Here is a 20,857-nt window from a genome sequence, read left to right on the forward strand (position 1 = left end):
TACCGCTTGACTGATAAATGATATGCTCCAGACAAACAAGTCAAACAGACCACAAAAATGCGCTTTTTTCCCATTTTAATTTTTTGAAATGCTTCTGGTATTTGCGCTATGCAATATGATGTAAAACTATGTAAAGAAGTCAATGTCTTTTATGCTGCTTTCCAGAGCAGATATGCAAATCTAACTGTCTATGTCCTCAACGCCTTGACTCAATGAAGCTCAAAGTTTTCCAAAATCAAATCCCAATCGCAGCAACCAATGCATCCATGGCCGAGCTATGTGTCGAAGCATCCACCTGAGAGACGGGGCCCGCCCAGTCCACACCCAGCTGGTTCTGCGCATTCCGATCGTTTTGCCAGATACTGTTGGCAGACGCGTTGATTACCTTCGTGTACGCGTCGTCTGGCGCGACAGAGTGCAGAAGCTTTAGGTTTCGGATGAAGATACCCTTGAACTGGGTTTCGTTGCTGTCACAGCTGTCCGGTTCGCACGACTCATGAATGATGTCGTTGTCGTCCGCCAGATATGCAATCGAGGCTTTGGCAAGCTTCGCTGCGGCATCCACGTACGATTCGTTAGAGACTGCCCGGTCTAGTTCGGCGAGACCTCCTAGAACGACCGCTTGATTGTAAGACCATCTGTTCGGGTGTTGTTAGTCTACTTGTCCAATCATGTTTGCATGAAATATTGGATGGTCGGGACTTACATCGCCCCCCCGTTGTTTTTACAATCGCTCGATAAACCGTCGTTGATGGTGTTGTTCGAGTTAATCATCCCGCTATTCTTGAACCACGTCCATTGCCGGCGAGCCCAGTCGACATAATAGTCGCGATCAGATGCACGGTTGGCCAGGTGTGCCGCGAGAGAGAAGAAAAGCTCGTTCGTAATGGCATTCACGTAAACATGTGTAAAGTCGGAGTCGATTCCTCCATTACCACACTTCGATGGCCAAGCTTGACTCTGAACGGCTCCTTGTTAGCAACAATGCTTACCCAGCAAATCAAAAGAGGGAATCCTTACCAGATGCTCAAAAATCCCGGCTGCCAGATCCAAGTAATCATTGATTCCTGTCACATCGTAGGCGGCGATCCACGCTAGCCCCCACCATGCATCGTCATCATAGGACCCATCGATCCATTGCGTGGCGTCTACCGTACGCCGTTTGCTCTGGACGGCACTTGAATAGTAGGAATCATTGTTCCGGTCTGGATACGGGTTCGACGCGGGCCCAACACTGAAGGTGTTTGCGAATACACCTTTCACAGTGTTGTTGACCGACTCAGAGTCGTCGACAAGCGCCAGGTCCGCCAAGACTGTCATGCAATTGGCACCGTTCCACCACCCGCAGGTATTCCACATGCCTGTGGATGGGTTATACCATGTCTGGAGCGTGGTGAGGGCGGTTTCCGCTCGGGAGATAGCGGCACTCTGTGCGGACACGCATGTCGCCAGGAGCAAGGGGGCCAAAAGCGACCGGGGTGAGGGAGACATTTTTCGAATTGGGATACAGAGAGATAGTACAAGATAGGTCAGCAACAATGGCCATCTCCCTGCTTCTTATAACGCCGGAAAATTTCAAATAATAGACCCCCACTAATGCAGGAGCCAAGGGAGATGCGAAACACGTAAGTGTGCAGGCAACAAGGAACCAGGGGTGCAGATGCCCTCAGGCATTCTGGAATCGATCAGATGGCCCTGTCACATCCCTGCTATGCAAAGAATGGAGCAAGCCCCATTCTTTGAAACAAGAGACCCATTCGTGATACATCACCCGATTAGCCGCCGTTAATGCCGAGCTTAAACTTCAGACTTCAATCCTCTGCCTGTTCCTGACATTGTACCTGATGGGTCCTGAATATCATTTCCTGATTTGACCGGTGATCCATGGTTGATCTCCGCCAGTTTTTGTGTTGCCACAAACCTCCGAAAGTGCCGAGCGTTGGAAATCGTCGGCCACTTGCCGATATATTGGTTGGATTTTCAATAGTCACCAGTGATAGGCAAATATCATTCCATTTGTATAAGCTTATCAATAGCTCGGACCGCTACGATCCATATGTAGACTGAAACAAAACAAAACTCACAATGAAAGGGGCATGTATTCTCCAACCGCTCTTCAAGGGATACATGGTCGAACCTTAGGTGAGCACCTATCGAATCTGAGCCTCGACCGGATCCTTTCCATGGTTCGGATGAACCCAGAACTATCCTATTCTTTAGACTCGGCTTTAGTTCCCTTTCACGATGCCATAAGTGGGTATTGTTTATTCAGCTCTAGACTTCTCGGCGTTTCGGGCATTGAAAATGTGTTGTGGACAGCCCTATTGTGGAGATTCAAATTTTTCGACTGAAAATCTTGAAGTGCTCTGAGTATGTCCTCGCACAACCGTATGGAATGATTTGTTCGGCCTTTTCGTTTGGCCAATCCATGACAAATAGTTTTTTTTTTTTTTTTTTTTTTGCCTTTTTTTCTTTTGACCCAGAGAAAAATTTTTGCTTTTTTATTGTGTTATTCCTTGAGTAAAATCTCTTGCCTTGTCGGTTAGATGGCCGCCAGCGGAGCAGTCTGAAATATATAATCACTGTAGTCCCGGAGAATGTCCCAATCCCCACAAGGCGCAACCCCTACAAATGCCACTAATTGTGCAAATCACAATGTCACTGTAGCTAAATTCCTTTGTGGATAAAATCTGAAACTTCTATTGACTTTATTCCAACGTCAAAGTAGTATACTGCTCGATATCGGAGTCGGTGGATCAGTCATCCATATCCGATATGACGTGCTTCCGGTATCCGATGAGCAACCAAATTCCACACAAATGATTGGTGCCCATCGTGTGAAATCGGTGGGATTCAATCTCGCCTGTTGAATAACTCCTTGATACTGTCCAGTAAGAAGAAGTGAAAGTCGTTATCTGAGTAGACCCCAGTATTGTTAAGGAGCCTCTATATGGCCGGATAAAGGCTTAGGGCCAGGCACGCACGACTTTCGGCAATTGCGCCATCGAGCTAGCTTAAGCTGTCGCAATGATAAGATAACTTATTTTCCCTTCGTTCTTTGTTAGTATGATGTTTGGATAGATAACATTCAGGTACTGCAGCTATGGTCACCGAAACAGATGCAGTGGGTCGTCGTGATTCCTCTCAGGAGGAACGGGGCGGGACAGTGCCTTCTTACCAGGTTATCTCGGAGGACAGCGACAGACAGCCAAATGGCCATGGCCATGACGAGGAAAGTCCCTTGCTTTCCAGTCCGACCGCAAATGACGAACGCAAAGTAGAGCTGTCGACCAGTATCAGCACTATCGTGGCTGTCTTACTACTCGGTTAGATATTGTATTGGCTGGATGAGCGGATACCAGGCGACTGACTTACGATAGGTGAATTTATCTCGAATGCCGATAGCACATTAGTTATGGCTGCGACGGCAAAGGTGTCGTCTGAATTCAACCAGCTTCAGGATGCCAGCTGGTTGTCGACGGGGTATACTCTGGGGGTCTGTGCCGCGCAACCGATGTACGGAAAGTTGAGCGATATATATGGACGGAAAGCGCTTCTACTTGCGGCATACGTACTATTTGGCTTGGGCTGTGCTGTCTCGTAGGTTCAGTATAGCGTGGTGGTGCACTCATCTGCTAACGAGTGGTTATTCAGGGGCATCGGTCGGGATCTTTGGACGGTCATAGTAGGCCGAGCAGTCAGTGGTATCGGAGGTGCTGGCATTATGACCCTTGGTTCGGTTATTATCACTGGTATGCTCTTCACAAATCAGAATAGAACCTTGGCGGCTGACTTGCTTTGCAGATATCGTTCCCCGACGTGAGGTCGCCTCATGGAGAGCATATATCAATATCGCCATGACTCTGGGTCGAAGTGTCGGAGGTCCTGTTGGTGGATGGCTGACGGACGCCATCGGATGGCGCTGGTACGCTTATGAGTGAAATCCTTTTCAAGAATTTCATTAACAATAGGGTCTTGTTATGGTACCAGGTTGTTTCTTCTACAAATCCCCTTCATCGTCCTCGGTGGCCTTCTAGTTATTTCCAAGCTGAACATCACATACCACGCCCCATCGAAAGCCTCTATTCGCCGCGTTGATTTCCTGGGAGCGGGCCTACTTGGAGCATCCGTGGTGGCGATCATCATGCTCCTCGATCGAGGCGGCCATGCCTTCGCATGGATCTCACTCCCTTCCTTCCTGTTGGGCGGTATCGGTATCGCATTACTTGTGCTCTTCGTCTGGGCTGAACGTGTCGCAGCCGAGCCCATCTTCGATCTTCGGATTCTTGCCCGACCAAACGTGGCATCCAGCTATATGGTTGGGTTCCTTCAGATCACCAGCCAGCTGGGCATGCTATTCTCTGTCCCATTATACTTCCAAGTGTCACAACGCGCTTCCGCGACCGTCGCAGGCGGCCATCTGGTCCCAGCCGTGGTCGGAAACACGGTCGGAGGTTTATTAGCGGGCACGTTCATCCGTCGAACAGGCCGCTACAAGGCATTGTTAGTCGTTGGAGGACTTGTCGCTGCAATTACTCATGTTCTCATGCTCATCCGATGGAACGGCCATACGAACTTTGGAGAATCCTTATATATCATTCCCGGAGGTATAGGTACGGGCATCGCATCGGCGTCTGCTTTCGTCGCTATGACAGCTCTACTCGAGCCTCAGAACATGGCCATGGCGACCGGTGGATACATGCTCATAGTCAGTTTCGCCATGACGACTGGCATCACCATGACCAATACGGTTCTCGGATTAGGATTCAAGCATCAGTTAGAACAGAACCTGCACGGCAAGGGGGCGAATAAGGTAATAGAGCTCGAGAAGATTGATTGGAAAGCTCGTGTACTGACAGTCCGTAGATTATTCGTCGCGCAACGTCGGATACGAATTATATAGCCAAACTCGAGGGAAAGATTTGGGAGATTGTGGTGGGCTGCTTTGTGGCTGGATTGAAGAATACTTACGGTGAGTCTTTTTCACGATTTTGACTAGGTATGTTTATGCTAATTAAAAATGGGTAGTAATCTGTCTGGTCTTCTCGATCTTGGGCTCGTTGATTGCACTGACGATCCGCCATCATCACTTGTAGAATGCAAATAAGGGTTTGAAAAGTGTTAGCGATGGACAGTGAATTGACCTTATCATAATCAGTAATCCTTGGTCCTCGTTATAAAACCCGTCACCCAGGCCGTTTTGTACATAAAACATATCGCAGTTGCATTACTTCCAAAGCACTGCTGCCCTGAAGGTTAACTACTCAGCTCTGGCAGCTGCTGTGTCCCAACGAGCCGATTTCTGCGTCCAAGTACCTCTTTGTTGAATTCCAGCTTCATACTGTTAGTATTCTCTCGTATTGCCCCTGTAAAAACAGCAAAGGCCTCTGGGAAAGGCGACGTTTGATGTAGGCTGTTCATGGTTACTCAAACAAGAGCCTTCTGAAGAAACAAGTCATATCCTGATAAAGTCGCCTGATCGATACCCTTATTGTGTAATATTTTGGACACATTCTGATTATCCACGTGAGTGACATTCAGTTAACTACACTAGGTAGAACAAAAATGCTTAATTACAAAAAGCAACAAGACAAGGATGTAAAGGGGGTTCTCCGGTACCCACACATGGTTATGCCCTAAAGAGCGCAATATTATAGCCATCAAGCCGAGGTTCAATATGGATGGAATCGACAACCTAACATATGCTTTTCCACTACCTATCATTAGTCCCACCATAAGACCGACGGAATGTTCAATCACTTTATTTATTTATTCCCTTATTAATTCCAGTGCGCCGTGCTGGGCTAATGCGTTGGGGATCACCAATGCTGGAAGAGGAAAATTCACAAGTCCCATCTACAGCAACTTCCCACGTCATCACAACAGGGGAACCCCTGTTCATGCAAGTTAATACTACAGTATTATAGGATCCGTCGTTACCATTCACCTAGTATTAGTGGCAGCAAAGTAACATCCTGGCCCATAACAAATCCTCCATAGAGACCGCTCGGCGCTAAATTCACACTTGTAGCCGCACCTTCTTGCGAATGGCTTATTCTCAAGATTACTTCTGAAAAGCTCCAACCAGCAGGGCAGACCGAGATGATTTAGAACATCATTGATATCCTGTCTATGAATCGCCTGTACAGCCAGCGTCTTTGAGCCTTAAACGTCGTGTGTGCTACTTGAAGAGCTGGACTGAGCTTAATAGATTACTCTATATTGTCTGCATTTGTTCTCTGCGAGCGACAAACTACACTACTAATGGTGCTAAATTACCTAGGACAAGTAAGTCGTTGATGAAGTTCTGTTACCTAACGACCTAAGGGCTAACTCTGGAGTCTGCAGCAAAATACGACTGAGGAAGCATCTATGGCAACACAATACAAAATGAGTCCAGTGCGCACAGATAAATCACAGTCTTTACAACATAATCGGCCGAAGACCGACTATGAGCGATGGCTTGAAGAAAAAGACAAGAATTATGAGATCACTGAAAGTTCAGAGTACCATCCGCCCATCCCCGGTATCGATTTGCAAGTTCCGCTATTCCATCATCCCCTCGACCTCGACAGCAGTCCGCGCGAAAGTGGTCACTTGACAATGCCTGATGCTACGGAGTTGCGAGCCCATCATTATCATGGCGAGTTTCTGCACCGACTGACTGCACGACCGCCCTCCCCTCTGAAGGCTGTTATCACCGAAGTTCTCCTTGAGCCTTACGTATGGCAGCTGACAATACTGTCCGTCGGGATTGTTGCTTTTGTACTCGCTGTGAAGAGTCTTCGAAAGCGACATTGTAGTGGAAGGGCGTCTTTAGTGCCTGCATCAACTGATCATCTGACCCCGGATATTGACCAAAAAGAGGTGGTGTGAGCTGCAACGTCTTGTAGATTGAGTTTGGGCCCGAAGCAGATCGAGGGTGCATAGTAGCTACCCTTTTTCCTTTTCTTCATTTTCTTTAGTAGATAATTATTTTACTCACTGCTGGTTAAGTGTGATTACTTCAAGTCGTATGACTCCAGTTTCTACCCATTCACAGAACAATGAACCAGAGAAAAAAATCATAAAAATGAGAAGACTTCTAACAGCGTTCGGGGAGACTAAGCCCTTGGGAAGAAGCCGGGCGTTCCTTTCATATTTTGTAAATTATAACCCACGTACAGCCTAGCTGGAGTCTAGGGAATGCTCGCTAACCTAAATCTACTCTAGCCCCAATGAATCCTGAATGGCGCAGCTATAATGGCATAATAGAGAGAATTAGTATGCAAAATTGCTCCACAATATATTAAAATGCAATGCCAATTGGCGGTCCCAACACCGGATGTAACCCTACTATGTTCAAGGCTAAATATAGCTCGGCATTACCGGATAGAGGGATATAATGTTCGAGTAGGAGACCACTCAAGGCCCTATGCTTAGCGACGGGGTTTCCGAAAGGAGAAGAAGGCTGGTCCTTTTGGCCCCAATCTGGACCAGATGCTTGCCCCGTGACTAAGTTTTAGCTGTCAAGACTAGATGGCTGATTTGCCATGAAGTTCCAGTGGATGCCTAATTCATCCGTTGTATCCGTTCGAGTGCGGAATTAGTAAAGGGTCCATTCCGTGGCCCGTGAACATTAGTCTTTGTACTGAGCGATATAGAAGGGAAAGCCTATAGTCGTCTGGAAATAGTAAGCGCATAATGCCTATGCTTACTAGATTACTCTATAATTATTCGTGTTGGTTTAGGCGAGGCTTGTGATAAACTGGGTGGGCTTCTGTCTATTACAGTGCATAATTATCTACACATTAGGTTTCGATACAAAAGCTCCCATGGTTAGCTAAACAGTTCTTGTAATCAAGTGGCGGCAAAGAAGAACTGACTTTAATACCTACTGCACTATGATGTGGGTAGACGTGAAACTAACAAAGAAAAGCACGTACGCTACTATCTTTAGCTGTTTCGGAATAAGTGTCCATGCCTTAATTTTCTACGAGGAAGAGGTTTTTCATATCCTCAATAAGTGGCCTATCGTGCTTGGGGATAAATCGTATCCTACAGTAGTTATATAACTTGTTAAAGACCAGCCAACCACTCTGGCTGTACGCTAAGCCTATGTATATCAGTTATCGTAGGTATGTGGATCTTGTTGGAAGTAGACGGCCGTCTCGTAATATATCGTGGCTCTATGATCAAGGCGGCTCTGATCAAAGAACATGATCAATTAAAATTACTTTATCCAAAACCAATTCCAACCAAGGGACCGTTATATTATATATCTAAGGTGAGTGAATTTATAACTCAATCGAGGACTCAAAAAGTCAAAGGGATGAATAGACCCTTTGCCAAGAGCCATTAAATCCCCACAAAACATTGTGTTCTGCCTAGTGCTGCCTAGACTGCAAAGTTAAACTACCTGGAGACTTAAACTAGTTTAAATACGTCGCTTTTCTAAACGACTCAATGCACGATATCCATGCCGATAGCACACGGCCATATTACTCTCACTCGCAAACAACAATGGGTTCAATTACAACATCCGTCAACCCCTTCCTCATGTTCGAAGGCGACGCCGAAGCGGCCTTGAACTTCTACGTCCAAACAATCCCAGGATCCACTATCATCTCCATTACGCGCTATGGACCCGGGGAAGCAGGTACTGAAGGGAAGGTTTCCATGGCCAGAGCGAACATTGGGGGTTCCCTTGAGGTGATGGCAATCGACAGCTACGTGAAACATGCCTTCAAGTTCACTCCTTCGCTGTCGTTGTTTGTTAAATTTAACGATGAACATGGTGAAAATGCGATCGATCGTATTGTGGGTGCTTTGGGTGAAGGAGGTGAGGTACTTATGTCGTTGGATAACTATGGGTTCAGCCGCCAATTTGCGTGGGTGAATGATCGGTTTGGAGTATCGTGGCAACTCAGTCTTGAATGAATTACTGGGGAGGAACTGAACAGGGGTATACAGAATGTCTGTATTGGACTTGGTGGAGATGTGAGATTCCTTATGCGCAGTCTACTATTAGTGATAGCCCTTATTCACTTCCAAACTCCGTTTCCTGGACGGTGTGATACGATCAACATCGATCAAGCTAGCTCATATCGAACATGACTACTGTCGGCTTCCTTTCTGCTACTTTCGCCGGAGAGTTCATACGCCCGCTTACCCTCGAGAAACATATTCTCCGGGCCAGCTAGATTTGTGCAACTCGTATTAGAAGCAGGTGGTGCAAAGGGCCCGTCATGAACGACGGCCCTGGGTTGATTTCTTCTTTTACGTAAGAAGAGCACAACCACAATAACAGCACCACAGAGAGGCACACCTAAGCCAACACCAATGCCTATCCCGAGGGTTTTACCATGCGATGAAGTTTCTTTATTTGATTCCGAGGGACTTGTTGACGAGGCAGAGATGGTGGTAGTGCTATATGATTCATCTGTCACGGTCGCAACCCCCGTGGGCGTTGGCGTAGGAGTAAGGATAGAGCTAGACGAAGCATCCTGATTCCAACCGATCCAGAATCTGGCGCTCCAGATCCCCCCAACTGCCATGTCGTCGCTCGAACCCTGTGCGTTGACTAGTCGGAGTACAAACGGCTTGGTATCATCTCGAGTCGGGTACCCAACTCTCCATTCGTGCCAGGTAGCTGCTGTGTTCACTGTAGCTGTTGTCAAGATCATCAGTCTAATGTGTGGGTACCACCTGGACTTACATGTAAGAGCGACTGGATCATTGTAGTTGGCACCCTGAACTAGATACAGATTGGTCGTCTTGTACTTTGTCTCCCAGCTGATATTCATGATTGATCCTTGCGTGAAGCACTGGGGCGCTCCGTTGGGATAGAAGAATTTGCCATCAGGCCAGATGTCTGGCTGGGGAAGAAGTACTGCAGGACATCCAGCGAGAGAATGATGAACTAGGAAGAGGAGGGCAACCCACAACCATAAGAGCATGTTGTCATAGAATGGTCGATTGAGCGACTTTAGGTCGGTTATAGATGTACATCCCAGGTAAGGAAAAGAATCGAAATATGTATTTCAATCAAGGTACCATCATTCACCGAGGTCATACATGACTTTGAGCAATTCTTCGATCACAACCGTGGTATAGTCCATGCTTCCTTACCTAATCTGACATTATATCTCGAGTGAAGCACGGCAGAAGATCCCAATTAAGCATTGCGCGCTAATGTAGTGAAGCTAGGCAGGGGTTCCGTTCTTCCCATTGGCCCCGTTTCTGGATAGCGCTTACCGGATGCGAGTTCGGCCTATGAAAAGCATCGAGATAGAGTTCAGGGTCCATTCACCAAGTAAACAAAGACCTGACTGGTGCCTGTGAAAAAAGGTCCCCCCCCCTCCCCATAGTAATACTAATAGATAAGGTAACGTCAAGTCAATGTCACTTTAAAAACTGTGGAGACCGTCTTTCCCACTCCCACCAGATCAATTAATCCTTCTCAACCATCGCACTCTCAGCAATGTCTCCCTCCCGTGGGCGAAATATCCCTCTACTTGTGGCCCCTTTACTGCTTTTCCTACTGTTAAACTATTTCTTTTGGTTTAGGAAAGACACACACGGTGCAGAGCAGGAATTTATCCAATCACAGAATCATACCAACGTTGACCCAGTCGCATCAAATCCATCCGACTGCCCTGACCTACCAGGGATACACGACGTTCTCGTGGTCCTAAAAACTGGAGCTACCGAAGCATTGGAGAAAGTGCCAGTCCACTTTAATACTACCCTGAAATGTATTCCGAATTTTGTCCTTTTCTCCGACTTCGAAGAGGAAATAGCTGGTATCCAAGTACACGACGTCCTGCGCAGCGTCGATGAGAATATTAAACAGACCAACGCCGAGTTCGACCTTTACAACCGACTACGTGAGTCCGGGCGCGCCGGGCTAACAGCGGAAGACATCAACGACGATCCAAGCACGCCATCGGGCAAACCTGATAATCGGGGATGGCTCCTAGACAAGTGGAAATTCTTGCCTATGATCAATGAAACGCTCAACATTCGGGCCGACGCAAAGTGGTACGTGTTCATCGAGGCAGACACGTACGTGGTATGGCCAAACCTTCTGGCTTGGCTGGAAAAGTTTGATCCCAGCCAGCCATACTATATGGGATCCGGGGTACAGATCTTGGACATCGTCTTTGGTCATGGAGGATCAGGACTCGTCTTATCCCAGGCGGCTATGCATAAAGTTTCCGATCACCATGCGTCTAGAGTTAAGGAATATGACGACTTTACCGCTGGACACTGGGCGGGCGATTGTGTCCTGGGAAAGGCGCTGAAGGACGCTGGAGTCGGTCTTTTCTTCGCGAATCCAATGCTGCAAGGGGACACACCCTGGACATTCTCCCACTATGGACCCAATACTGACCATCATTGGTGTACCCCGGTGGTAACCTACCATCATATGACTCCGGATGATATTCGAGAAACGTGGGAGTTTGAGCAGAGTTGGTGGGCGAATGTAAGTCTACACTGTCCTGGACCTCAGGGTAAACCGTACTTATTCAGAAGCTATTAGAGACAAAAGCAGACCCTTCTGCATGCTCATGTATTCGAAGAGTTCGTCCGCCCACAAATCCAGGAAATGAGGGAGGACTGGGACAATGCTTCCTCCGATGAGAGCATCGAAGCTACTGGCAGTCGGGAGGATTGTCAAGCGCAATGTCAGAAGGATCACCAATGTCATCAATACTCCTACGAGCCCGGAAAGTGCTTGACCTCCAAGGTAGCCAGGCGAGGGAGTAGCAAAGCTGGCATGGGCTCTGGCTGGATGGCTGAAAGGATTAACAAAACAATGGACAGCCTGGGTTCTTGCCGAAAGCTCAAGTGGATCATTCCAAAATCATGACGATAGAGGTCGGCCTTCGATTGTTTTCTTATTCCTCTATTCACGGCTGGTGAGTGAATAAATTACTACCAGGCAGTGTCCTTCGTCCCTTGTACATACATGCACACAGTCATCATAGGTTATAAATGTCTTAGAACCCGTCCGCAGGCGGCTGGGAAAAGCTCGAGGCCCATACAGAGAAGACAAATCTTTTCATTTAATTGCTTAACATTTATCCACAGGCACCCTTTCGACATGGAGTGGTCATCGATGGAGTAATTAAAATGCTATCTTTGCATGGCCCTCGCTCTAACAATGATTGGCATTTAATAGCCAGAATAATATCAGGTCGCTACAATCAGCTGCCTAATTCCTTCCTGGCGAAAAGAAAAAAACCAAAAAAAAAAGATATATAAGTGAGCAATCCAGAGAAACGGCTTGAAAGAGCGAACAAAAATCAACAGGAGCTGTCAGTCGTCGACAGACGTGCCGTCCTAGACCCCAACAGGCTGTGCGTCAACCCAACTGAGCCTTTAACTCCACTACTACGTGTGCGATACACGCCATGGTTAAGCCATCAGTCTATCATGGATACGACCTTTCTCTTGCCAGGTATTCCGGGAATAGAGCAAAAGCCAAATTCACGGGCAACGGTCTACAACTCGATAGAGTCTCGCGGCGTACTTGGTGAGTGAGGAAATGCCAAAACTCAGAACTACCGTGCTCTCCACTGACATATGGACAGCTTATGAAGGGTGGTCGTTATTTACAGCCGCGCAATTTCCCCAAAGCTATATAAAGTGTTGGATTCCAGTGAATTTAATCTCACCGTGAGGTTGTTTATAACCTCGGGATAACACTGCCTTCTGGCTGAAATAGGTCAAAAGATCTACCGGACTGGTCTTTGGCCCCCACGGCAGAGCGACTCAAAGTGGGCGCTTTAACCCTTTTCGTCTGCGATTGTATCAAGCGGTCTGCACAAGAATGGCTAGTGCCTTCTAATCTCCCCAAAACAGTGATTTGAAATCAATGATAGCCGGCGCATCAAATCCTTCCAGCGGTTAGCCAGGCTGTTCCGTCGAATCCCCGAACCCCTGATTTCCCCCGCGGAAAATCTTGCGATACAATGTAGCGTGTGGCAAGTAAAAATGTGATCATTATTCATTATTCTATACAGTAATACTCTAGAGTGAATCAAACACAGGATATCCACAGATACACCATCTCCCGATATACTCATAGGACTTCCCCAACGCCCCAATCTTCCAGATCCCCAAAGATTTATGCAGCCAAGAGAGCCTCCCCGAGAGGTCCCATGACATATCCTATCAGCACCACAAAAAGGAGACCGAGAGCAGGTTTGGAAAGTTGATGAGGGGCCATGGACTGCCCGCCCTTGTTGTTGTGAAACTCGGCTACCTGCTTCACGCCGCGCTCTTCCAAACATGAAGTGACATTGCTTTGATTGCCGTAGGTGCTGCAAAAGCGGAAGCATGTCTTCTTATAGAGTTTGATCTGGTTTGTCTCTCCGCAGCAGGCTTGATGGTCGAGGAGGTATTGGTGATCATTTGGGAATGCCACGACCTCGGTCGAGTTCCAGAGACCAATTGGAGGTGTACGGACGGTTGCAGGACACTTGCTGTTCGTCATGATTGAGGTGTGTTGTGGTGTGTTGTGGTGGATGGTAGAGGGTGGTATAGAATCAGAAGGATTGCATTTAAGTTGACCTTTTGCTGGTGATGGATAAGTTTGAGCTTGATATCCAGACCAAATACGCTCGCAGCCAGAAAATGATGTTTTGAGCAGGCAGAAGACAGTTGTGTTTGATGGTAGGAAGGACCTCAACACGAGAAGAAGATGGCCATATTTATCTTCTCCCCGTCCAGCCTATTGATCCACAATTACTGAAGTACGCAGCCCAGCGAGGCTCTCAACAATGATCAACTGGATGAGGCTCATTTGGCCCCCAGACCTTAGTTTGGGGGCAGTGTCGGCAGTCCTATGCCGGCTCTCAACTGCTTTGCCGATCCCCATTTCACCGCCATCGGCCTCGCCGTTTAGCTCCTCTCTCAGGGTCCACCAAGAGCGACGTGGATCTTCTTTAGTGCCGGCTTTTCCACATTATTTTGGTGACCACTTTAACTCAGCCACTGATGTTCATACCCCGTCGAGAAGAGCTTGTATACAGTCATTGGTAGTCCCATTATTAGTTTTGGACATCGATACCCATATTAACTACTAATTCAAGAGCAGTGCAAATTAGAATCTCACTGGTAACTTGTTCCTGACTTCGGTGGGCCTTTTTGTGAGGCTCTGTTGGCCAAGATACACGCTTTTAGGATCCTGCATGGCACTAAAATGATAGTTGCTTCGCTTAGAAACCCCCAAATTGAAATAAAACAGAATTATCCTGCTGAAAAATACCCCTTTCCTTCTCTCCTATTCCACCTTTTCTCTCCTCAGCGTCTGGGTCAGTTACTAGTGGGAACGCCACCAACGTTTTATCGCTTGCTAGAGCTGTCGCTGGCCGGGTATGTGCCCCGATGACCTGCTAGGGATACCTTCGTTTATTCATAGTGGAGTAAAGAGTCAAATCCTCGACAGTGTGGTATTGGTTAGACCTTTTGCTTACGCACAGATCATAAATAATAGAGGGTGTGACCACTAAGCACACACCGCACAACACAGCGAGTGGATATAACAAGTCATTGATGCCCACTCATCCCCGTAGATATAGGTTTTGGTCACTCCTAATTGTAACACAGTCAAAAATAAATCCCATATCACCGGTGGGTTAGTAGTAACACTTCCTCAATCACGGTCGCACTCCTGCTTTCAACTTCCCAAATCCAATCCGAGGATGATAGTCGGCCACCTCCGTAGCTCCAAAATCCCACACAGTATAAAACTGCTGAAGTAATGGCGTACCAAGAAGTGCGAAATCCTCGCTCCCACTATCGTCGAAGGGGGGATTGCACGCATCCTTCCTGTCAGCAAACCCCGGCTGGGCGAGTTGATCGCCGGTTAAAGTCAACTTGGGGTCTGTTTCGGACTCCCCGAAATTAAAAGTAACCGACCAGCTGGAGTTGAAGTCTGAGCACATGGGGATATGTCCACCTTGACTAATGGCGGTCCAGTTCATGCCAATTGATGCGTAAATCTCTGAAATGGCATTTGACGGTACCTGGAGTGCTCCGGCCCCGGTATCGAAGACTGCTCGACCCCCTTCAAATTTACTGGTGGCTTGCTTCTTGCCTGCATTGGTTGATCCAGTTATTGATGAGAGAGTGGCGCGCCATACCTGATACTCTTTTTCCTGTGCTAGTGGGACGTAGGTCAAGTCACCGTCGACATACTGCTCCTCCTTCGAGCCACCGATGGTAAAAACACCTTCCGGGTTTGTACTGGTATTCTCGAACTCTTTACCATAGTAGATCGCAAATTGGGGCTCGTCAAGGTGACCCTGCTGCATCAGCGTCTCGACCACCGTTGTGGTGTTTGCGACAGCAATCGTGCTAAAGGCCAATCCCAAGAACCCATCCGCAGAGATGAATCGCCAAGAGGTCTCATTCGCAGCCAAGAATGTTTGATTCCATGTTAACGCAGCATGCCCCTGAGTTCCAGCCAGGAGGCTGAAAGTGTCGGCTACACCTGGGCCGGCAGTCTTTCCCCCAAAATAATCAATGCTCCCATAAGTCCCTAGAGGCGTACCAGTCGAAGAGGCGGAGATGTTGTAACCTTTGCGGACATACCTGGTCTGGTTAGCCTTTCGACTTGCGAAACACTCATGCTTATCCATGGACGTCATCATACCCGCTTCCGTTCGGACAAGTTGTCGCGCACTTCTGGTCAACCACCCATGTGGAGGATGAACCAGTGTCGAAATGAAGGAAATGTGCTTGAGGAGGTGTCCCAATATCTACTTCCACGGATGCCTGAAGGCGTTGGTTATGTTAGCTAACATTTAGTATACGAGAATTAGGCTATCCACATACATAACTATTGCGAAAGTGAATTGGCAGATTAACCATCGCACACCACACCGATGGCAGGATGGTTGCTACCACGGCAATCCCAAATGAATATCGCGTCATTGCTACCATCTCTATCGATCCTGTTTGACACTAAAGGCGGAATATGTTCGAAGGCTAACGGAGAGAAACAGATGAAGTTACGAATGCGAGAAAAAATTCCCTCACTCTGTCGACACCTACGCCAACGAATATATATCCATCCCGTCGGAAGCCACACCACGCCCTCTTGCCTCCGCACGTTACTGGTGATTAGATACAATCAGATCATCTAGTATGGAGACCAACCCAGCCATCAGTGCCTAAAGAACGGCAAAGAGATAGTTGAAGTTGTCGTGATAGGCCGGCCACCAGAAACGATCATGAATCTGAAACATAGCGCCGGGGCGGAAGTGGTCTATCCCCGGGAAAGTCGTGTTGTTCATAGAATTCATCAAGCCGTGCTCTCTCGGGCCGCTTCATATAAAGGTCATATATGGAAGCCAGAGCGTAGATCGTCCAGGGAACATGAATACGCTAAGCATGTGGTAAAGGATTTAACGTCTTGGACCTGAGATCTACAGGCTCCGGACACCTCGGAGCTTTGTCGGAGGCTCCGAGTCCTATATTGGAGTCTTGGACATCTGAGACATTGTTTCATAGAATGGCCAATGTCTAGACTCGTGAGGAACTGTGTTATGGGTATATGCCTACATCTACAGCCCTTTGGGAGAGCAAGCTGATCATTACGGAACATGGCCTCGGAATGTGAATTCAGCCTAATCACCTATACAGAGGAAATAAGCTCGAGGAATATTATTGGATATACTAGCTAGCGTCTCTCAGTTCAGATAAACGCAGCCCGTGAACGCGTGGCCAGTGACATGATCGCCCCATTCTCCTCGGCGGATTAAGCTTGTTTGCCTGACGCCAGGCCCAACCGTCCCATGCCGCGTCTTTGGTCTGGAGGTACTATTTTGCACAACGTATATTATTTCCTAGCAACATCTATCGTGTGTTTATCACGTAATTATTTGTGTGGGGAGTGGACATTGATAAACATTAAACTATTTGGAGGTGAGATTGGTATAACGAGTATGTAGTAGATGCACACAAAACTCATAAATTGGGTCTCGATAGGGTACGGACGTGAAGACCTTAAGCGTTATTGTGAAGCCACCGGCTAGTAGCGTGCAGACAGTACCTCCGGAAGGGCCTTCTTTTCTAAAGCTATCTTTTTATTCACTTTCGCCGACGTTTATTGCAATGCAAGTCTTCGCTGCCATTTCACAAGGGCGAACAAAAGCGTTTCAGACCGCTACACACCGGAGAAGTCATCTAGTTCCTCGAGATCAGAACCACAAACCTATGGAGCCTTGCAACCAACTCTACAAGAGATTAATCATCCTCCAACCCAGCCAGAACACTAGCCGGCGGTGCATAAAAGGTCACTCCAGTGAGCGGCCTCGAGAAATCAAGCAAGCGATCATGTAATCCAGGGGGGTTTCCAATGAACATGCGTTCCAACATCTTCTCAATAACCCATAACCGCCGAGTGTATCCAATAAAATATGTTCCAAACTCGCCTGAGCTAGGGTTTCCGAAAGGCATATTGTCGCGGAGAATTTCATGCTCCTCTCCATTCTCCTCGATCGTCGCCAGCGATTTGTGTGATTGTTGTTTACCTTCGTCCGCATCATCCAACTCGATATTTTCCCACTTGGTGCGGCCGATAATTGCTTCCTGCTTCTCGGAGGAGAGTGATTTCCAGCCTTGGAGGTCGTGTGCGTATTTTTGCACTACGATGTAGCTGCCTCCGGTGGCGGAGTTGTCTTCTTCTGCGACGAGGATTGTATCGGAAACTGATGGGCCGACTGGGTTGGCCGTGCCGTCCACAAACCCAAGCAAGTCGCGCACATCAAAGTACCGGAACCCGACCGTCTGATCGACGACTGTAACGGAGTCGCCGAGGAGGTCCATCAATTGGCGTTCGAATTCAAAGCACAAATCACGACGATCTGAGCGGATGTGGAAAAGCAGGTCACCGGGAGTAGACACTGCTGTATGCTTTTCGCCCTTTATCTCACGGAATGGATGCAGCTCGACCGGGCGAGGGAGACCGGTAAGACGATCCCAGACATTGCTGCCGATTCCGACGGTACATGCGAATTGGGCGGCGAGGTCGCGAATAGAAACGTTTTTGGAGAGGTCATCGACGCTGGCGAGAGTCGAACGGACCGTTTGAATGGCCTCGGAACTGTCTTTGACTGACACGACAAGGAAGGTTGCGGATTGTGTCAACGGTGCGTCGACTCGTTGCGGTTCGATAGGCACACGACTGCTCATGTTTGCGCTTCTGGATGGTCGATGGGTTCTTAACTGAGGGGTTAAAGGACGTGGGACCGGTCTTGCCGAATTGATTCCAGCTATTTGCTGGATTGTGAAGCTTTTTTGAACTGGTGGTCTAGGGAATGGACGACTGGAGCACCCTTGGGAGAAAATATCATGCACAATGTTCCTGCTTCTGGGGATCCTGTTCATATTTTACCACCATCAGCTCCGGCGGACCTTGCTTGACCTGGGTCAACTCTGGAAGTCACTAAAGTCAGGTCACCGAAGCTGAGGTGGAGCGTGAGGGGTCAGCAATTGAGGGCTAATCTTAGGATATCACTTACTCTTTTCGGCGTTGACGTCACTACTCCTGCTCTGGATTGGTCGACCATGTGACCGTCCAGTAATGGAGAAACCCTAATTGGTCAATGTTCAAGAGGACTCTCCGATGCTATATACATGCAACGTTGTCCTAGATTGCGAACGTCAAAGCCGAGAACCCTCGTTAAAGTCTTCGGAGCTCTTATCCAGCCCCTAGCACAGCCATATATTAGTTGAATACGGGAAAACAGGACGAGCTTCCTAGAATATGTACCTTATACTTACATTCCACGACATGGCTGACCCATTATTCTACTACCTAGTCATTCTCTATTGGCCATTTAGTATTGCCGGATTAGGCTTGGCTTGCTTGAATGTAGAAACTAATCTCAAGAGAGTTAGCGACATTGGTCCGTGCGATGCGTCGTGTTGATCTGTCGCTATTTTCTCGGGCGGGATTGACACTGATAGCATCGATTGGTCTAGGATGCACGGGAGACAGCCAGAGACCTCGATCACTTAAATAATGTAGTACCACTCTCTGTTAAGAAGTTAAGTGAAGGAGTGTTTTCGTGCAGCCCTATTAGAATCCATTAAAGAATTTTTAATTGTATATCTGGAAGAATGGCCGTGGATTCCGTCGTTCAAAAGCGGGCCTTCAGGTTGATCATAGACCAAGCTTTTTCAATTTGTCCCATTGTTTAGTATGAGAATTCCTTAATCCAATCCAATATTCAGAGGAATTGGACCGTCAGGACAATCAACCAGACCATTGGGCACAAGGGGCCTACAAATATCAAGTTGCAGTTGTCTGCGTAAGGTCGCAAGGTTCGTAGCTGAGTATCCATGAATGGGATACATTGATTGAGGATAATGCTACTGAGAAAGGGGTGAACATAACGTGCAACTTTGAAATCAGCGTGGGTATTTGAAAAGCATGAACTCAATCCCGCAGCTGCGGTTAAACATATATTGCTCCATGACCATACAATAACACTTCGTTCGAGTTCTTGTGCGAGTTGTAAATTATTCTATCACCAGCGCTTAGCGCTACCTTCTCTACATGCCCTGCGAGCTGCTCTTCTAGACGTGTTTTGTCTATCTACCAACCTACGAGTACTCATTTTATTCCCTTGCTCTGCTTGTGTGTATAGAGTCACACTGATCTTCGTCTTCAGGGGAGTAAGGAATCTCTGACAGAATTCCCATCAAGACAGCTTTGGAATAAGATGGAGATATTATGATATTCAAGGTGAAAGAGGTGAAAGTGGGGTTTCTAGACCAAACTCTACTATAGCTTATTTGGTTCATTCATCCCGATTGATGCTTGTCAGGTTAGCGACTTGCTGATATATGTGCCTATTAGCATTCTAGACTTGCGTGACGATGCTCTTTCAGTCAATCTTAGAGCCAATCATGGTAGATTGAATGCTTTGTTTCAAGGACTGCGAGCATGATCGGCCATTGCAGCATTGAGAGCAGGTCCCTTCCGATATCGTTCTGTCGGTAAGCAATGGCAATGTCCCGGAGACCATTATTGTAGATCGTCGATTGAAAGGGACCAGAGTATGGTATGATATTTGAGGATGCCGAAGAGACGGGTGAATTTGAGGAAGACATTGTTTCTGAGGGGGAATTGGTACAACACCCATCAGCCAAAGGCCAAACACGGGAGGGTGGGCTAGTTGGAAGGGGTTGAGGTGGCCATGCAGGAATTGCGATGATAATAAATGATCACAACCAAGAGACCTGCAACAGCCCAAGAAATGGTTGTAAGCACACGAGGCTCTGCTTTGTGCGCGATGTGGACTGTCGTACGAGCTGTCATGAGATGATTTTGATATTGCTGTTTTAGACATATTGTTATTGCTAGAATACTTGATTCCAAATATGGAGAGAATTAGTTGCAACATACATCTAGACGTTGCTTGATTTCGCTCTAGAGTATTCCAGGCTCAGATCGTACGTCCTGTGAACGCCACCGCATTACCCGAAGCGATACTTACCAAACTTTCCATCGTAGTAGCTCAGCCACATGGATTAACTACAGTGGACGAAAGTTCTCTACATCATCAATCATAGCGTCATTTAGATAGGGATCTCCAATGCAAATTGACAGGCAAGACGAGTCTAGCGATGTAGAGCATCAATGTTTAGCACCCCTGAGGAAGGCTGCATAAAGGTGCGAGCCAGAGGTGCAGATGTACAGGTTGTCATGTCATTGCACTGTCAATATAACTAGAAGAACGGGTTAATCTTTCTACAATGCTATGTGTGGGCCGGGGGTTGTGAAACAGTCACTTGGTGGATACAATACCCACAGTAATATAATATCTGTGCAGACACGGCACTCAATACTAAT

At 47.4% G+C, this 20,857-nt stretch overlaps 9 protein-coding genes across 9 annotated transcripts; 4 read left to right on the forward strand and 5 right to left on the reverse strand.

Moving 5' to 3' along the window:
* Positions 1–235: 235 nt before the first annotated feature.
* BDV27DRAFT_170825 (putative glycosyl hydrolase) lies at positions 236–2,159 on the reverse strand (the record flags this gene model as incomplete). The annotated part of the gene is made up of 3 exons (XM_032075423.1): positions 1,021–2,159; positions 707–960; positions 236–638 (listed from the first exon to the last, which is right to left on the reverse strand). The coding sequence occupies exons 1-3, from the start codon at positions 1,489–1,491 to the stop codon at positions 236–238; spliced, it is 1,128 nt and encodes a 375-aa protein (XP_031933297.1). The 5' UTR covers positions 1,492–2,159.
* A 944-nt stretch (positions 2,160–3,103) lies between these two features.
* On the forward strand, positions 3,104–5,096 carry BDV27DRAFT_170827 (major facilitator superfamily domain-containing protein; the record flags this gene model as incomplete). The annotated part of the gene is made up of 7 exons (XM_032075424.1): positions 3,104–3,326; positions 3,381–3,496; positions 3,611–3,752; positions 3,805–3,925; positions 3,991–4,813; positions 4,867–4,972; positions 5,029–5,096. 7 exons carry the CDS (start codon positions 3,104–3,106, stop codon positions 5,094–5,096), a joined length of 1,599 nt encoding a protein of 532 aa, XP_031933298.1.
* Positions 5,097–6,215: 1,119 nt separating this feature from the next.
* Positions 6,216–7,109, forward strand: BDV27DRAFT_90401 (uncharacterized protein). The gene is made up of 2 exons (XM_032077912.1): positions 6,216–6,288; positions 6,342–7,109. Exon 2 carries the CDS (start codon positions 6,373–6,375, stop codon positions 6,874–6,876), a length of 504 nt encoding a protein of 167 aa, XP_031933299.1. The 5' UTR covers positions 6,216–6,288; positions 6,342–6,372; the 3' UTR covers positions 6,877–7,109.
* A 1,138-nt stretch (positions 7,110–8,247) lies between these two features.
* On the forward strand, positions 8,248–9,128 carry BDV27DRAFT_119825 (VOC family protein). Its single transcript, XM_032064951.1, has one exon. The coding sequence runs from the start codon at positions 8,446–8,448 to the stop codon at positions 8,917–8,919; it is 474 nt and encodes a 157-aa protein (XP_031933300.1). The 5' UTR covers positions 8,248–8,445; the 3' UTR covers positions 8,920–9,128.
* On the reverse strand, positions 9,072–9,938 carry BDV27DRAFT_140659 (uncharacterized protein; the record flags this gene model as incomplete). The annotated part of the gene is made up of 2 exons (XM_032069700.1): positions 9,072–9,643; positions 9,698–9,938. 2 exons carry the CDS (start codon positions 9,936–9,938, stop codon positions 9,072–9,074), a joined length of 813 nt encoding a protein of 270 aa, XP_031933301.1.
* A 433-nt stretch (positions 9,939–10,371) lies between these two features.
* Positions 10,372–12,137, forward strand: BDV27DRAFT_90414 (uncharacterized protein). Its single transcript, XM_032077913.1, has 2 exons — positions 10,372–11,467; positions 11,537–12,137. Exons 1-2 carry the CDS (start codon positions 10,463–10,465, stop codon positions 11,852–11,854), a joined length of 1,323 nt encoding a protein of 440 aa, XP_031933302.1. The 5' UTR covers positions 10,372–10,462; the 3' UTR covers positions 11,855–12,137.
* A 977-nt stretch (positions 12,138–13,114) lies between these two features.
* On the reverse strand, positions 13,115–13,483 carry BDV27DRAFT_152379 (uncharacterized protein; the record flags this gene model as incomplete). Its single annotated transcript, XM_032071554.1, has 1 exon — positions 13,115–13,483. One exon carries the CDS (start codon positions 13,481–13,483, stop codon positions 13,115–13,117), a length of 369 nt encoding a protein of 122 aa, XP_031933303.1.
* A 1,165-nt stretch (positions 13,484–14,648) lies between these two features.
* On the reverse strand, positions 14,649–15,997 carry BDV27DRAFT_170829 (pepsin-like aspartic protease; the record flags this gene model as incomplete). The annotated part of the gene is made up of 3 exons (XM_032075425.1): positions 15,829–15,997; positions 15,647–15,768; positions 14,649–15,585 (listed from the first exon to the last, which is right to left on the reverse strand). The coding sequence occupies exons 1-3, from the start codon at positions 15,934–15,936 to the stop codon at positions 14,649–14,651; spliced, it is 1,167 nt and encodes a 388-aa protein (XP_031933304.1). The 5' UTR covers positions 15,937–15,997.
* A 902-nt stretch (positions 15,998–16,899) lies between these two features.
* BDV27DRAFT_90438 (Dyp-type peroxidase) lies at positions 16,900–18,552 on the reverse strand. Its single transcript, XM_032077914.1, has 2 exons — positions 18,519–18,552; positions 16,900–18,462 (listed from the first exon to the last, which is right to left on the reverse strand). Exon 2 carries the CDS (start codon positions 18,382–18,384, stop codon positions 17,242–17,244), a length of 1,143 nt encoding a protein of 380 aa, XP_031933305.1. The 5' UTR covers positions 18,385–18,462; positions 18,519–18,552; the 3' UTR covers positions 16,900–17,241.
* Positions 18,553–20,857: the final 2,305 nt, after the last annotated feature.

This window comes from Aspergillus caelatus, assembly GCF_009193585.1.
Source record: "Aspergillus caelatus strain CBS 763.97 unplaced genomic scaffold BDV27scaffold_5, whole genome shotgun sequence".
In the NCBI taxonomy this organism is placed as follows: Eukaryota; Fungi; Ascomycota; class Eurotiomycetes; order Eurotiales; family Aspergillaceae; genus Aspergillus; species Aspergillus caelatus.